At 47.0% G+C, this 17949-nt stretch overlaps 1 protein-coding gene across 5 annotated transcripts in view; it reads left to right on the forward strand.

Annotated features, from left to right (window-relative positions):
• Positions 1-17932, forward strand: part of rgs12b (regulator of G protein signaling 12b) — a 52073-nt gene extending 34141 nt beyond the window's left edge. For 3 of the 5 annotated variants that reach the window (XM_034291166.1, XM_034291167.1, XM_034291168.1), the window contains exons 9-23: positions 1059-1080; positions 3899-4068; positions 4325-4417; positions 4765-4908; positions 5428-5607; positions 6772-6928; positions 7436-7530; positions 8006-8236; positions 8426-8499; positions 8629-8755; positions 9422-9518; positions 9697-9764; positions 10954-11131; positions 11403-12041; positions 17340-17867. In XM_034291166.1, the coding sequence (XP_034147057.1) occupies positions 1059-1080; positions 3899-4068; positions 4325-4417; positions 4765-4908; positions 5428-5607; positions 6772-6928; positions 7436-7530; positions 8006-8236; positions 8426-8499; positions 8629-8755; positions 9422-9518; positions 9697-9764; positions 10954-11131; positions 11403-12041; positions 17340-17842 (2778 nt within the window). In that variant the 3' untranslated portion in view covers positions 17843-17867. Of the gene's footprint in view, positions 1-1058; positions 1081-3898; positions 4069-4324; positions 4418-4764; positions 4909-5427; positions 5608-6771; positions 6929-7435; positions 7531-8005; positions 8237-8425; positions 8500-8628; positions 8756-9421; positions 9519-9696; positions 9765-10953; positions 11132-11402; positions 12042-17339 lie in introns of those variants that run through there. The other 2 variants (XM_034291169.1, XM_034291170.1) reach the window with 2 other exon arrangements.
• Positions 17933-17949: the final 17 nt, after the last annotated feature.

A 17949-nucleotide genomic window follows, 5' to 3' on the forward strand; every position in this document is an offset into this window, starting at 1 on the left:
TCTCTCTTAAAGTCATCTTTCTCCTCTTTTTTTGTAACCCCCCCTGTAGGAGTTATTCTGGTTTGATGGGATATCTCTGGTCTAATCCCTCGACATGTCTGTGCACAATCACAATCACCTGTAATCTCTGAGTAAATACAGTACATTACTGCTACTACAACATACACAACCTATACACTACACCTATCTGCACTGCCTTGAAAACTATGTACAACTAGTTGGTGTGTGTTGGTTTGTGTTTTTGTGTGTGTCTGTGTTGGTTTGTGTTGGTTTGTGTTTTTGTCTTTGTCTGTGTTGGTTTGTGTTTTTATGTGTGTCTGTGTTGGTTTTTGAATGTGTCTGTGTTGGTTTGTGTTTTGTGTGTGTCTGTGTTGATTTATGTATTTGTCTGTGTTGGTTTGTGTTTTTCTGTGTGTCCGTGTTGGTTTGTGTGTTGGTGGATTATCGCTGATAAGTGGAAGCTGTTATTTACTCTGCTGACTGACGGACCTCCCATTGCTTAGGGAAAAAGAGAAACACATTTGCACCAATCAAACAAACACACACCTTTAATGATCTTTCTCCACAAAGGGGAGTGTGTATGTGTGTGTATATCCGTCTGTATTTCAGAGTATTTCCCAATTATTTCTATGACTGGCTGTTTTAGTGTGGCTTTCCGGCTCAGTGGTTAGGTTTAAGAAACAGGTTAGGGCATAGGGGTTACTTTTAGGGCTAGGTTAGGTTTATAGAGGTTTAGATTTAAGTTAAGGTTAGGGCATAGGGGTTACTTTTAGGGCTAGGTTAGGTTTATAGAGGTTTAGATTTAAGTTAAGGTTAGGGCATAGGGGTTACTTTTAGGGCTAGGTTAGGTTTATAGAGGTTTTGATTTAAGTTAAGGTTAGGGCATAGGGGTTACTTTTAGGGCTAGGTTAGGTTTATAGAGGTTTAGATTTAAGTTAAGGTTAGGGCATAGGGGTTACTTTTAGGGCTAGGTTTGGTTTATAGAGGTTTAGATTTAAGTTAAGGTGTGTGTGTTTTGTTGGAAGCACAATCTCATCTGTCTTTTTCTTTTCTTTCAGACAGCTGCAGTCTCTGATGGAGGTGAGCAACCACAAATGTTTTCTATCTACAATAGACCTATATTATTACAATATGTTTTTTATCTATTCTAGACCTATATCATTATGTTTTCAATCTACTATAGACCTATATCATTATAATATGTTTGCTATTTACTAGACTATATCACTATAATGTTTTCTATCTACTATAGACCTATATCATTATATGTTTTCTATTTACTATAGACTATATCAATATAATGTTTTCTATCTATTATAGACCTATATCATTATGTTTTCTATCTATTATAGATCTATATCATTATAATATGTTTTCTATCTATTATAGACCTATATTATTACAATATGTTTTCTATCTACTATAGACCTATATCATTATAATCGTTTTTATTTAATTATGTTTGTACTTTTATACTCTATTTTTTAGAATATATACAGTACTGTGGAAAAGTCTGAAACACCTGAAACTTAAAGTCATTTATTTGGAAGTGTTTATTTGTAAAAACAAAAAAATTATTAAAATATTATATATATATATATATATATATATATATTTTAAATAAAACACTGCCCAAATAATTTCAGGTACCTAAGACAATACTGTGTGTAATTATGGTACTCCATATGTCACATATATAATGCATGTCTTTATTAAACTATACTTCATTAGATACAGTTGAGGTGTGTCCTCATCTTCCAGCAGAGATGGTCAGGGTTAAGGTCAAGTGTGAGATGTAACTTTTTGTCCCAATAGTTTACACTCTCGGCCTTCCTTTTCACGGACAGTGTTAATGAGACAAGGATTCCATTGCGTTGACCATCTATTCTTAGCTGGTACACTAAGTACACTGAAGTGCCCGTTACTCACTGAAGTAGCTGTCAGCTGCTACGAGTCAAAGTTGGAGGAAAGTGTGAAAACTGGGTTTTGGGGAAATGTTCCAGAAGGGGTCAGGAACTCTGCAGTCCAGTCTTCAAGTGGAAACTGGTTCCGTCAGGGTGGCGTCAGGACTGAGATGCATGTTGAAACATGTGGGGGGACAAGTGTGGGCGGGGACAAGTGTGGGCGGGGACAAGTGTGGGCGGGGACAAGCGTGGGCGGGGACAAGCATGGGCGGGGACTTGCGTGTGCGTGTTGTTGGGGTGTAGAATGCCTCGACTTGCTGTGAAAGGGAACGTACATCTGTTTCTTCTGTTGTGAAATGCCTCTCCGGGTTCCTTAGCCAACACTCACCCAGCTTCCCTGCTCCTCCTTCTGTCCCAGTTAGCATGTGATTGCGTTAGCGTTAGCATTTTCAGGGCTGCATCGCATTAGCAGGCTAATGTGCAGCGTGCAGCTAAGTGATAGTGCCTGACCGGCCGGTGTTAGATAACAGTAACCCATCAGGAGGGGTGGTCACCGCACAGCCCTGATGAAGAGGACGCTGTGTGGTGATGGTGTGTGTGTGGTGATGGTGTGTGTGTGGTGATGGTGTGTGTGTGGTGATGGTGTGTGTGTGGTGATGGTGTGTGTGTGGTGATGGTGTGTGTGTGGTGATGGTGTGTGTGTGCGCGCTCTTCTCGGCTATGTTTCCCTCCCCTTCCATGGGCTTTGAATTATTCACCAACTGAAGCCGTGTGAGTTAGTCCTCTGTATCCTTTTACCACATTGGAGGCCTGTGTGTTGTGTGTGTTGTGTGTGTGTGTTTGTGTGTCTATGTCTGTGTGTGTGTGTGTGTTGTGTGTGTGTTTGTGTATTTGTCCAGTGAGCCGAATCATTGTGCTCAACAACATTCTCCACCTCCGGTTTTTCTTTCTGTCCCTGTGTGTCACTCCGTCTCCCTGGCAATGCGGTCAGCGTGGCGTTGTGCTTTTCCTGGCGAGCATCCTTGCCCCCACTGTTGTTCCTGATGGAGAGTGGAGGTGTGTTGAGGTCGTGTTTGTAATGGGGAGTGGAGGTGGATTAAGGAGGGCAGTCACTGAGAGTATAACACTGTTTCTCGACCGAGGTCCTGGTCTTCAAGCTATGACCGGTTATATTTGGATGACCACTAGATGAAAACAATCAACTGTTGAGAGAATTAGATCTAAATTGGCGCCTGAGAACCAGTACCAAGGAACTTTTCAGTTGGCTGTGTCCTTCGCGGAGCTGATAGGGCCTTTTCCCTCGTGGACGCCTGCCTACCTCAGACTGTTCAACGCATCACGTCCTGTTCTGTGTGGGATGACCGGGATGGAGTGATATCGCTGACGGGATACGTACCCGAGGGCCCCGAGCGGCATCGTTCCCGGGGCCGCGTCTGGCCCAGGGGCCGGGGGTTGGAGACACTGGAGTAAAACACAATGGATGGGGGGGGCTGGTTCCCTCTGAGGGTGAAGTACCTCCCCCGCTGGCACCACACCGGCTCGTATCAGCTGTACCCAGGTAAGACAGCTCCGGGTGGCCAGCTAGCGGACAACTGGACGGCGTCCTGGTCGCCATGCCGATGAATATTTGGTGTGGCGCGGTGGGGCTACAACGCGTCCTTCTGTTGTGGATTGAATGGGCTTGTGTCTACACTGGTGGCTGCTGGCCGAATGGTCACTGGTCGACACCGATGGCCACGCTTAGGAAATAAGGCTGTGTTGGCGTGATCTGGCGTGATCTGGCGTGATCTGGCGTGATCTGGCGTGATCTGGCGTGATCTGGCGTGATCTGGCGTGATCTGGTGTTCAGGCTCGTTTGTGATCTGTCATGGTAATATGTTGGCGTGTCAATTATGTCCGATCGTTGCTTGTGTGTCTCTTGTGTGTTAACCCTGTTAACCTGAGAATGTCAGTGTGTTGATGTGTTAACCATGAAGGTGTGTGTGTGCTTCCAGAGCTGAACAGTGTGGACCTGCAGGGTTGTGGCAGTGACAACAGCCTGAACAGCAATGCCAGTCTACCCAGCGTCCAGTGTCACCGACGCCACCCTGAGAGGCGTGTGGCCAGCTGGGCCGTTTGCTTTGAGAGGCTGCTGCAGGACCCAATCGGAGTCAGATACTTCTCCGTAAGACCCCTCTCTTTCCACATACAATCCTGTTATTGAACACGTGGTTGACTTACGGTTGACATCTGGTATTGAATGGTCTCAGGATTGTGGTCGGTTGGGACAGGGTTGTTTGATGCTCTAGCGACTCCTAGTGGTAGGTCAGATACCTGCAAGCTTCATTCTGGTGCCTGGCCTATTTTTATAGCGTTATTGTTACTGGGATGTATTATCTACGATTTTGAAGTACACAAACACTCTGATTTGTTTTTTTTAGGAGTTTCTGAAGAAGGAGTTCAGTGAAGAGAATATTCTGTTTTGGCAGGCCTGTGAGTTCTTCAGTCATGTCCCTGACAATGATAAGAAACAGGTAAGAAAGGTGTGTGTGTGTGTGTGTGTGTGGGTGTTTGTTCCAGCAGGCCTGTAAATTCTTCAGCCATGTAAATAACAGACATCTTTTAAGAAGATCTTGTGGGTTAAAGGGGAACACAGTTAGTCCACACACAGTTGGTCCGCACACAGTTAGAGATATACATTTTTCTGACACCCAACAGAAGATCTGTGTCATACGGTTACTTGGGATGACTGTTTTAATTCAGAAAGCTGAATGAGTGGCTATTCCCCCTCCAACCCTCCCTCCCCCCTCGCTCCTCTCCACCTCCCCACTCCCTCCTCCCTCCCCCTCCACCCCCTCTTCCTCCTCTCCATCCTTCCCAGTTGACCCAGAGGGCCAGGGAGATCTACAGCAGCTACCTGTCCGCCAAGGCCACCACGCCGGTGAACATCGACAGCCAGGCCCAGCTGGCCGATGACATCCTCAACGCGCCGCGTCCCGACATGTTCAAGGAGCAGCAGCTACAGGTTGGCCACGCCCACACACACACACACACACACACACACACACACAGGTTTGTTCAATAACGGTGTCAGGTGTGTGTGCTCCTCCAGTCATACGTTCACTCCGAGGATCAGACCGAGAGGTTGACTACGGTAGGTCTGGCCTTCCATACTAAACGCCGTCTCCGGGGAACTTGGCTGTTCGGTGAAATCGTTTCAGGAAGTTCATTCAAAATTCAGCTCATGAATTGGAAGAATGTCCTCTGTCATTGGCTTGCATCTCAGTCACATGTTCAATTCCAGAGAGGTATTAGTATATACTATTGAGGATAATTACCAATTCATGAACTAGAATTCCCAACTACTTCCTGAATGATCTCCAGATCACCCTGGATTTGACCCCTGACCCCAGTGTCTGTAGCAGTAGTGGTGGTAGTGCTAGCTTGGCTAGGCTAAGTGTTGTTGACAGACATGCACTGTGTTAGTTAGTCAATGTCTTCTACAGGTTTGCACCACGTTAACTCCCATCTCCACCTTCTCTAGATCTTTAACCTGATGAAGTTTGACAGCTACACCCGCTTCCTGAAGTCCCTGTTGTACCAGGAATGTATGTTGGCAGAGGTGGAGGGCCGGCCCCTCCCTGACCCCCACCACGTCCCCAGCTCCCCGACGTCCAAGCACAGCACCAGCTCAGACCGCTCGAACCTCTCCACGCCCAAAAAGGTCAAACAGTCTGCACATCGAACAGGGACCAGAACATTACGTAGCTCGTAATGTTATTCAATGCCAGATGCAAATAGCACCATGATTTGCCCGCTGACCTGAGTCTCAGAGCACAGCTCCTCTCTAGGTTTCTTCCTGTGTTCCTGGGTTTTTTCTAGCCACTGTGCAACAAATGCTTGTGGTTTCAGGTTGGGTGTTTGTATAAGTGCTTTGTGGCAACCGCTGATTTGAAAATGCGGTTGATTGAGCAGGACCTCGCTAGACGCTTCGGCTCATGTGGGCCTGCAATCTGAAGGCCACGTACAGTAAACCAATGTACGTGGCCAAGACTCCTGAACACAAGAACCACACGCCTACACTGACAGCCAGGCCACTCAGACACACAATGGGCTGGTACGGAATTAAAGTGCACCGCCCTACAACACACACACACACACACACACACACCCTGTCTCCACTAGATAAACTGTACTATCAATGAGGCTCCTATAATCCTCCTACTGACTGATCCAACAGCAGCAATACACACACATCAGAGACACACACACACATCGGAGACACACACACACACACACACATCCTTCCAAGACCCACACATTAGAGACACACGCACACACATCAGAGACACACACACGCACATCGGAGACACACACACACACACACACACAGATGTCACTATGCGGTTTAGTATCAAGACGTTTGATGGGTTGTATATGAACATGGATGGTCTGGAGACTGAGGTGTTTACAGTTAACGGCCTGGGAAATATCCTATTAAAATGTCAAACTGATTCAAACCTTTATAAGAGGACAATGGAAAATCGTGTAAAAAAAAAAAAATGATACAGCCTGGCGTAAACATTTGTGTCCGAGCTTACAGTTTTTATGGCGTAACTCAAATCAAATGTGACAGTCCAAGTTTACAATTAAACCAGTTGCCCTCATGCTGGTTAGTTTGGTATTTTTACATCTTTGTTTGCATCATCCACCATCCGTAAGCCTCCATCATCCACCATTCATCCGTATCCATCATCCACCATTCATCCACCTCCATCATCCACCATCCATCCGTATCCGTCATCCATCTTCATCCGTTCATTTTCCATCCACCCACCCTTCTGTCTTATATCTATTAGTTCTAACACTTTCTTTCTCCGTCTTTTAGGATGATAAGAAAACTAAGTCGGGCCGTTCTCTAAATGAGGAAAAAGAGAAGGACGATGGCGGAGGAGATAAGAAAAAGAGTACGTTCTTTTCCTGGTCGCGGAACCGGAGCTTCGGCAAAGGCCCTAAGAAACGGGATCTGGCCGACATTAACTACAGTGAGTTTCCTGGGAAAGAAGCTGTTGGAGAATGTGGAAGTCAGGGGAACTCGTTTAGAAATGTTGCAGTTGATGGAATAAAACATTTTTAGATGTATTTCTTAAAATAAGCTGGTAGAATCCAGAAGTTCTACTTTGAACCCAAAATCTTTCTTGAAATGGGTTTAATACTGGGACTGCTGAAGAACATTTTGAAATCCTTTTTACTGCGAGTGTATCCCTGGTCTGTTGGAATTTGGCAGCGGTCTCCTCTTTAAATGTCTCGCTGACAAACCACTGTATGTGTTTCCTTAACGGCTGTTTATGCGGTGGTTTTGGCAGACTTCACTGACAGTAACCATTAAGCGTGTGTGTGTGTGTGTGTGTGTGTGTGTGTGTGTGTGTGTGTGTGTGTGTGTGTGTGTGTGTGTGTGTGTGTGTGTGTGTGTGTGTGTGTGTGTGTGTGTGTGTGTGTGTGTGTGTGTGTGTGTGTGTGTGTGTGTGTGTGTGTGTGTGTGTTCCTGGCAGACTTCTCGGGCAGTAACGGTCGTCGGGAATCACAGGGCTCCATGTCTTCTGGAGCCAGTGTTGAACTGGGAACGCCTGGATCAGGAAAGAACGAGGTCAGTCACACACACACCTGCAGTGCCTGTCTGTCAGTCCCATGCATCCCTGTTCCTGTGTGTTGTATAACCGTCAGTCAGTCCCATGCATCCCTGTTCCTGTGTGTTGTATAACCGTCAGTCCCATGCATCCCTGTTCCTGTGTGTTGTATAACCGTCAGTCAGTCTCATGCATCCCTGTTCCTGTGTGTTGTATAACCGTCAGTCAGTCCCATGCATCCCTGTTCCTGTGTGTTGTATAACCGTCAGTCAGTCCCATGCATCCCTGTTCCTGTGTGTTGTATAACCGTCAGTCAGTCCCATGCATCCCTGTTCCTGTGTGTTGTATAACCGTCAGTCAGTCCCATGCGTCCCTGTTGTATAAACATGAAACTCACCAGGCTGAGTTGTTTTATATTATACATTTTATGTTTCTCTTCCTCTTCTGTCTTTCCTCTCTCTCTCCTTCCCCCTTTCCTCCGGCTCCCCCCACTAGTGTGGCTCTGTGGACAGAGAGAGAGACCGGGAGAGAGACCGGGAGAGAGACCGGGAGAGGGGTGGTGAAGGCACCTCTCTGCGTCAGTGTAATATCAACCTGCCGGACGGGACATGTTGCACGGTTCCGGTCCGGTCTGGGGCCTCCATCAGGGAGGTGCTCCTGGGCCTCTGTGAGACGCTCTGCATCAACCTGGCTGCTGTGGATCTCTTCCTGGTGGGGGGAGAGAAGGTATGACACACACACACACACACGAACCATGGTAACAAATCTGTCAAGGGGTCTTTCTGATGACGATGATCTGTGTGTGTGTCCTTGAAAGGTGTTGTTAAGGGACTGGGTCTATATTGTGTGATTTGTCAATGGTCTCAGCTGACCTCTCTTTCTTTACCTCCCCCGTCTCTCCCCCGTCTCTCCTAGCCCTTGGTTCTAGATCAGGATTGTATGACTCTGTGTTCTCGGGACCTCCGCCTTGAGAAACGCACTCTGTTCAGGTGACGTGTTATTACCATGTTATTACCATGTTATTACCATGTAATTACCATGACTCCAGCATGTTATTACCATGTCCCAGTGTACTATGGCGTGTGCATTTGGTGACGTGGGTTTAATGTCGTCTCCAGACTGGACCTGGTTCCCATTAACCGCTCAGTGGGTCTGAAGGCCAAACCCACCAAGCCCGTCACCGAGGTCCTCCGTCCTGTTGTGGCTAAATATGGCCTCCACCTCAGTGACCTGGTCGCACGCATCGTGAGTTGTGCCCTCCGCCTGTCTCTGTGTGTGTGTGTGTGTGTAGTGAGGTTTGCTTGTTATTCTTTAAATGTGTTTTAAATTGTGTGTGTGTGTGTGTGTGTGTGTAGTGAGGTTTGCTTGTTATTCTTTAAATGTGTTTTAAATTGTGTGTGTGTGTGTGTGTGTGTAGTGAGGTTTGCTTGTTATTCTTTAAATTAGTTTTAAATTGTGTGTGTGTGTGTGTGTGTGTAGTGAGGTTTGCTTGTTATTCTTTAAATGTGTTTTAAATTGTGTGTGTGTGTGTGTGTGTGTGTGTGTAGTGAGGTTTGCTTGTTATTCTTTAAATGTGTTTTAAATTGTGTGTGTGTGTGTGTGTGTAGTGAGGTTTGCTTGTTATTCTTTAAATTAGTTTTAAATTGTGTGTGTGTGTGTGTGTAGTGAGGTTTGCTTGTTATTCTTTAAATGTGTTTTAAATTGTGTGTGTGTGTGTGTGTGTAGTGAGGTTTGCTTGTTATTCTTTAAATGTGTTTTAAATTGTGTGTGTGTGTGTGTGTGTAGTGAGGTTTGCTTGTTATTCTTTAAATGTGTTTTAAATTGTGTGTGTGTGTGTGTGTGTAGTGAGGTTTGCTTGTTATTCTTTAAATGTGTTTATAATTGTGTGTGTGTGTGTGTGTGCGCGTACAGAGTGGGGAGAAGGAGCCCTTAGATCTGGGTCTGCCGATCTCTAACCTGGATGGGCTGAGAGTGGTGCTGGACGTAGCTGATAACACACCTGGAAAAGGTGAGAGACACAAATACACTCACAAAGACACGCACGCACACATACACACTCACAAAGACACGCACGCACACATACACACTCACAAAGACTCACAAATACTGACGCTCACCAAAACACACACTCACACACTTTCCTTTTGATTTGATGCTTCCCTTCTGTGTCTCGTCCTCTTCAACAGACAAACAGAAAGGGCCTGTGTCTAAACCCAATGCCCCGCCCACCACTGCTAGGAACCTGCCAGCTACGGTAAGAATCTCCTCTACTTCCTGTTCCTTCTCTGGTCTGGGTTCTAGAATACAAGGTCTAGACAAGAGGGATTCTAATATCCCAGAACTCCCTGCTTCACTATCCAGCAGGGGACCAACTGATTGGGAGAAGTGAGGAAAACACAACTGCCTTCCTGTCATTAGTTTTAGTTGGTCATTTCCTGAAGCGTTGGTCCCATGTATTTGTTAATTTTCAATACACTCCCTCCTGGGTGGAATCTCATGTTGTCTCGACTTTGTGTCTTGGAACCCAGTTTCTCCTCTACCTGGTTCTGGAATGTTCTATAACCCACAGCATGGAATGTCGGAATGTGGACACTTTCTCTCTGATGATGTCACGCTGCAAAGTTTTAATTCTGTCCACAGTCACGCGTGCGCGCGCGTTTGGGTGCATGTGTGTGTGAACATGCATGTGTTTGATGCCTCAGTGTGTGTCCTGGCTGAGGCTGGTCTCACCTTAACGAGCCCCCCCCCCCCCTCCCCTTCTTGATGGATTTCCCTCCAACGACCAGCCTGACCAAGCCCAACCATGAGAGGCTCCGCTGAGCTCTCCATCACCAACCCTCTCTGGAGTTCTGGAAGTGGATTTGGGGATCTCTTTTGGGGCGGGTCCTAGTGGGTTGTACCCCATCAGTTTTTCTAGCGGAGGGAAAGGGGTTCAGGGAGGGTTGACATGGTGGATCTGGGAGGTTGGTGTTCACTGTGTGGTGGTGTTGTTGTGGTGGTGTTGTTGTGTTGTGGTGTGGTGGTGTTGTGGTGTTGTTGTTGTGGTGTTGTGCGGAAAATATTCAGTTCCAAAGGCTTTTTTATACTTTTCATCCATTTGCCAGCCATCAGCCCCTGCCATGAACCTCATCAGCCCCTCCCATGAACTCCCTTAGCCACTCCCAGGAACTCCCTAAGCCCTCCCCCTGAACTCCATAAGCCCCACCCCTAAACTCCAAAGAGCCCCACCCCCATAAACTCAATCATCCCCTCCAAACTCCATCAGGCCTTCCCCATAAACTCCATCAGCCCCTCCCTCCTGAACTCCATTCTCATCTTTAGATCAACAGTCCGACACATTTCCAGTGTAGTGTTTCCATCCGTCCTCTGCCCGTGGCCCCTGGGGGGGCCAGCACTGCGCCCCTCGCCCCTTAACGCTGCGCCCTCGTTGTTATGCCCATCAGGGGGATGAGAGGGCATTGGGGAAACCCCTCGTCAACGGGAGCAAGCCCTCCTCCTCCTCCTCCGCCGCCCGCGACGACCGCATCTTACCCAGCAGCCATCATGACGCCGTGGCGCCTGACAGGGCCCCGCCCCCTGAAAAGAGAAAGCAGAAAAAGATTAATGTAGACGAAGCTGAAGGTAAAGTGCACACCCCCCCCCCCCCTTGTCCCCCCCCCCTCCTCTCGGACCCTCTGTGCCGTTCACTAACTGTGTTGATGCTGAATGTACTGTTCCCATCTAACCTCACTAGCCTGTAGCCTTCACCTGTCTGGTTCACACACTCTCCTCTGGCTGCTCAAACGTTGTCTGCTCTGCTGTGATTTCATGTTGTGTGTTTTTGGGTTGGGTTCACCGTGTGTGTGTGTGTGTGTGTGTGTGTGTGTGTGCGTGTGTGCGTGTGTGTCTCCAGAGTTCTTCGAGCTCATATCCAAAGCTCAGAGCAAGCGAGCAGACGACCAGAGAGGTCTGCTAGACAAGAGTGACTTGGTGCTCCCCGACTTCCTCCGAGTCCACCACACATCTTCATCGCCTTCAGCCCTCCCTCCCGCCTGCTCCACCCCGCACCGCCGCGACGGCCATACCTACGACAGTGGAAACGACTGCGCCCACGAGGACGACGCCGGCGGTGGTCGCCGTGGCAACAAAGAGAATGGTGTCAAAGGTGGCTCCATGTCTGTGAAGACCACCTGCCAGCTGCAGAACTCAGACTCCGGAACGGGTGGAGGAGGACAGAGAGCAGGAGGGGGAAGACGAGCACTCCTGCCCCCCTCCCACCATAAAAGACCTCCTCCCCCCTTCCCCAACAGCTTGTCCCCGATCCCGCCCCCCTCCCAGGGCCAGCAGCACCTACAGGTTCAACTTATCCCAGAATGCAGGGGCAGGAACTCTGTGGAGATGTTGGAGGAGGAGCCTCTGTCTGATCTGACCCTGGTGGGTGAAGGGGACATCAACATCCCCAGCTCCACCCTCCTGCCCCGCTCGCCCCGCCCCCTCTCCTCCAGCCACGCCCCAACACAGAACCCCCCACGCTGTGGCTGGCCCAGCTCAGGTACCTCCCCGGTGTGAACTCTAAAGTGTAGCCTCTCACCTTCGGCCTTTTGAACTCTGAACTCTCACCTTTGACCCTTTTGATCTCTGAACTTTGAACTCCCACCAACGTTGACCCTGACGTCTCCTCTCCTCTCTTATATCTGTGTCCCAAATACCACCCTATTCCCTAAATAGTGCAATATTCTAGACCAGGTCCTAAAGGCTGGTCAGATGTTTCATCTAAATTAGGGCACTAAATAGGCAAAAGGAGCCGTTTGGGAGTCAGGCCAGAAAGACAAAAAATATGTATAATTTCTCAAAATGTATTGTATATTGTCGTATACAATAATCTGCACTCTTAATTTTTGTCAGCCCATTTCCAATCTTATATATATATTTTTTGAAATGCTGGCCCACAGTGTTCCAGGGTTTCAACCCTGATGTTGAATTCCACTGGTCCAGAAAGACGGTCAGTTCAGTATTCTCCAGAGATTCGGATCTTCATTTAATTGTCATGGTGTTACTGGAAATGCTAATCTGAAGTCAAAGTTTAAAAAGCCTTTTGAAGTAACTCCACTACAAGTCATTCCACTACATCGCAGTTCACATTTCCTGTTCCTGCTTCATCTGTGTGACTTAGGAAAACCTCAGCTGACCCTAGATCTGTTTGAAGCAAATATCCAACAGTCAAGGTTAGGTCTGTCTTTTCTAAAGAACATCCGATGGATGCTGAATATCTGCCTAATGGGATTGTTGACCACGAGCAGCGGCCTCATGACAGTGTAGAAGCAGGACACATGGGCTTCTGCCCCGGACGTCGGCCATTTTGGATCAGACAAGTCAGCTGTTTCTCGGAACCACCACCCCATCCGCTGTCCTCAGATGTACAGATTCTAATGCACTTTAGCTAGCAAAAGACTCCTGTGTGTATCCATCCATGCACCTCACCTGCATTTCTTTGTTTTGTTACATTTAGCTAAACGCTTGCACCATTGCAGTATGTCAGTCAGCGCTGTTATGATGAATAGATGAGTTGACTTTCACTGAAATCACCAGAGAAACACAGTCTACAGGCCTGTGGAACATACAACCGTTTCACGCATTATACTGGCATGTTATTGTCAAGGTTATGAAACAACCGCCATCAACGTGAGTGTGTCTTCCTGGAATAGCTCCAGGCTGCAGACATCCTGTCTCCCTCCCTCGTTCTGCGGGCTCATCTCGAGCTTTACACACACACACTCACACCATGTGATGATGTGGCAAATACCCTGACACAGAACACAGAACACATGTTTGAAGGCAACTTTCTACATAGACTATTTCTACCTCTCTGTCTCCCTCTCTCTGTCTGTCTCCCTCTCTCTGTCTCCCTCCCTCTGTCTGTCTCCCTCCCTCTGTCTGTCTCCCTCCCTCTGTCTGTCTCCCTCCCTCCCTCTGTCTCCCTCCCTCCCTCTGTCTGTCTCCCTCCCTCTGTCTGTCTCCCTCCCTCTCTCTGTCTCCCTCCCTCCCTCTCTCTCCCTCCCTCCCTCTCTCTCTCTCCCTCCCCCCCCTCTCTCTGTCTCCCTCCCTCTCTCTCTCTCTCCCTCCCCCTCCCTGTCTCCCTCATGTAAGAGTCATTTAGCAGATGTTCTTATTCAGTGAGTTTTCCTGCTTATTTGTCCTGGTCTCCCTGTGGGAATCAAGCCCACAAATCTGGCATTGCAAGAATCATGCTATACAAACGTAGCTACCCTTTCTCTTTTTCATTTCTCTAACTTTCCTCTCTCTTTCTCTTTTCTATCTTTCTCTCTCTCTGTCTTGGTCTGTCTGTTTTTCACACGTTCTGTTCTGTTTGCTGTGCAACCCAGTCATACTAGAAAATCAATCAGTCTGACTACACTACGATCTTCCTCCACGTCTGCAACTGTGACAGAAGACCTGGAAGAACCTTGTCTCTCTGTCTTCCTATTGAAAGCAATTCAACAATGTTTTAAAGCTGCTCATCAGTCTGTCTGTCCATGGTAGACCGCCACAGGGGCCCAGTTTTTGAAAATGTATTTAGATTTCACTTATTCAACAGGATTACTTGCATAGCCTTTTTTTATCAACTAGAACAGTCTGTTTCTATGCATGTAATCCTATCTGATCCAGGGAAATCCAGATCTGTAACTCTAAAAGAAACTGGGCCCGGGCTTACATTACACATTGGTGTTTTTAGCTGTAATTTGTATTTCTCATCCTGTAATATCTTCATGAGAAAAAGACCAGTATTTTATCCCAGGTGGTTCTAGTCTTCTATTTTGTGTTTTTTTTTTTAAGTGTATAATCTTAAGGAGTACTAATTCTGTATATACAAATGTTAACAGTTAACGTTTTTGAAGACACCTCGTTGTCACTAGCTAGTCATTGTTGAATTGCAACTGCCATGGCCTTCCTGTCATTCCGTCATGATGTCGCAATGTTTTGCTGTTGTGTTCTGCTAGTTCCACTTCCTGTCCAGTGTATTACCAACTCCTGTACAAAGACCTAATAAAGAATATACGGTGAATCACTGTCTGACACACCTTGTGGGGGATTCCCACATCCCTCTCCAATTCAAACCCAGTATGCTCTCTAACTCATTCGTAGGCTCTCCTTTTCTTGTCCCTCCCTCATCTGTGTCTCTCTCTCTCTCTCTCTCTCTCTGCCTATTAAACCGTGAATGGTCTCGTTTCCTCTTCCTTCCTGGTTCTCTCCCTATTACTTTCTCTGACATACTGTTAATGTTTCAGCTGATCAATAAGCACAGCAGTCGGAAAAGGCCAGGGGAAGTGCCCCAAATGGCACCTTATTTCAGTGTCCGTAGGGTTCCCATGTTAACCAACACGCTACGTTGGAAATGAAGCTCCCCCTTCGGGAGCCCGAGATTGACAGGTATTGATCAGCGTTCGGTGTTAATATAACATGAGCAGGAAGTTAGAATCGAATCACTCTGGTCAGAGGTCACAGGGGATCCTCACAGGGGAAACGACTGTGGCTCCTGTACTAGCAGGCTGAATTCCCCACTGGGCAAAAACACCACAGCGCTGTCGTCTCAGACATGCTGTCCAGAGGCCGCGTCGCCAAAAACCAGGGAAAGCACAGATTCCTAAACGGTGCCCTGCTCCCTGCTTGACCTTTGTCTCTGTGACATCTGTGGAACACGGTGCCTTTCAGCCCTTGGCCCAGAGGGGAATGGGTGCGTTATCCATGGTCACCCCTGTGCTCCGCTCTACTGATCAGCTCAACACCTAGTCAGACAGGCTCTGCCCACACACCATCCTGGGTCCGGTTTACACCTACAAACACACACACGCACGCGCGCCACACACTGTTTGTTTACCGCAAAGTTGATTTGACTGAGGGAGAGTGATAATGTTGATATTGATTGTTGTGTGGGTTTTTTTTGTCTTCGCCTCATCACCATATCATCTGCTTTCTGAGAGTTCGGAGATATGTGATTATCCTCAGAGAGATTGTGTGTGTGGGTCTGTATGAGCGTGTGTGTGTGTGTGTGTGTGTGTGTGTGTGTCTGTATGAGCGTGTGTGTGTGTGTGTGTGTGTCTGTATGAGCGTGTGTGTGTGTGTGGGGGGGGGGGTTCTGGGGGCGGGGGGGGGGGGGGGCATTAGGGAGCGTTCAGTAACAGGGTAATGATATTCATTAAGGAGTAGTTGTAGGGAACCATACAGACATGTGTCACATGTTTAGTGTGATTAACTCTGTGTTTCTCTGGTGTTTACCAGTTTAAAAAAAAATTATGAAAAAAAAGTGAAGAAAGAGGAGAGAAGAGAATGAATGGGTAAAATAATATGAGAATAGAAAGAGAAAGCGTGTCCCCGTTCCATCTAAAGATCGGCCTGGTTGCTGTCCATATGGCACCTATTTGCCCTAAAATGTCGTTTACTAAACGGAGCTTCAGCTGTCCACTGATTACATCATAATCAGAGTTACCCATATCAGATGGCGCCATCTACTGTTGAAGAACTGGCCTTGGTTTCCCCATCTACTGTTAAAGAACTGGCCTTTGTTTCCCCATCTACTGTTGCTCATTCCTCCTTCCCCTATTTCTCCATCTCATCTCCTCCCTGAAAACTGAACTCCTTTGTCTAGTGTCTGTTAACAGTGTGAAGTAATCTCCTCCAGTATTAGTCCATTCTGTTAACAGTATATAGTAGTATCAGTCCATTCTGTTGACAGTATATAGTAGTATCTGTCCATTCTGTTAACAGTATATAGTAGTATCTGTCCATTCTGTTAACAGTATATAGTAGTATCAGTCCATTCTGTTAACAGTATATAGTAGTATCAGTCCATTCTGTTAACAGTATATAGTAGTATCAGTCCATTCTGTTAACAGTATATAGTAGTATCAGTCCATTCTGTTAACAGTATATAGTAGTATCAGTCCATTCTGTTAACAGTATATAGTAGTATCAGTCCATTCTGTTAACAGTATATAGTAGTATCAGTCCATTCTGTTAACAGTATATAGTAGTATCAGTCCATTCTGTTAACAGTATATAGTAGTATCAGTCCATTCTGTTAACAGTATATAGTAGTATCAGTCCATTCTGTTAACAGTATATAGTAGTATCAGTCCATTCTGTTAACAGTATATAGTAGTATCAGTCCATTCTGTTAACAGTATATAGTAGTATCAGTCCATTCTGTTAACAGTATATAGTAGTATCAGTCCATTCTGTTAACAGTATATAGTAGTATCAGTCCATTCTGTTAACAGTATATAGTAGTATCAGTCCATTCTGTTAACAGTATACAGTAGTATCAGTCCATTCTGTTGACAGTATATAGTAGTATCAGTCCATGTATATAGTGGAATCACAGCCATGGGCACCGACCAACAATGTTCTGTTTCCCATGATGTAATGCCCAGTCTGTTTGAAGCCCTTGTTCCAGAACACCACCTCCAGCTGTGTCAGAGAATCCATGTTAATTCCGATATCCCAATTTCACACATTGACACCCGTGACCAGAACAACTATTCACACACACAGAGCGACAGGTGGAAAGGCTGAGTCGATACTCGTTCTGTTGAAATGAACTTTGCCACAAGCAGCACCACATATTTTCCAACTTGCCGGCTCAGGGATTCAGTCAAGAAACCTTTAGGTTAATGATCTGATCCTTTAACCAGTGGCTGGGCCCACTTGCATACGTGTGATACCTGCATGTGTGTGTGTGTGAGATTCCACTTTCATGCACGTGTGTGGTGTGTGAGGTATCTGTGTGTTTGGTGTGGCCCTGAATGCACCACCTTTTCACTACAAGCACCATGTCCTCTTAATCCACCTTTAGATGAAGACAGAATTGGAAACAGAAACAGGAGGACAGAGGGGGACAGAGGAGCCAGGAGAGGATCGCCACCAGTCTCCAACCCACCTCCTCCTGCTCCTCGCTCTCGTAAATCCAAATCTCCCTCACGCCCCAACCGAGCCCGGCTAGATGTGGACCGAGTCCGAACACGCTGCCCTGAGACGGATGATTCCAGAAGGTTCCGGGATGTCAGAGATTCCGAGCTGGGCCGGAACTGGGAGGGTGTGGCTTCGGAACTCCATCGTCGTGGTAGCAGGATGAGGACGGGCGTGTGCCAGGCGACGGAGCTGGTCGACACCAAGGGCCAATCGGAGCAGAGGCAGATTGGCAAGAGTCAATCCGGGGGGAAACGTATAGGCAGGAGCCAGTCAATGGAGAGACGGGTCGGCAGGAACCAAACGGGGGAGCGACGGATTGGCGGCAGCCAATCAAGAGAGAGACAAAGTGTGGCCAATGGGAGCAAGTTTCAAGCCACCTTTGTCTGAACGTATTCTTAAATTTACTCTGGGTGGGAATTTGGCACCACTGGGAATGTTGATTGATTAGTTAATGACTTAATCCGGTAGTTCATTGATTAATTGATACTCATCAA

Source organism: Esox lucius, chromosome 25 (assembly GCF_011004845.1).
Source record: "Esox lucius isolate fEsoLuc1 chromosome 25, fEsoLuc1.pri, whole genome shotgun sequence".
Classification (NCBI taxonomy): Eukaryota; Metazoa; Chordata; class Actinopteri; order Esociformes; family Esocidae; genus Esox; species Esox lucius.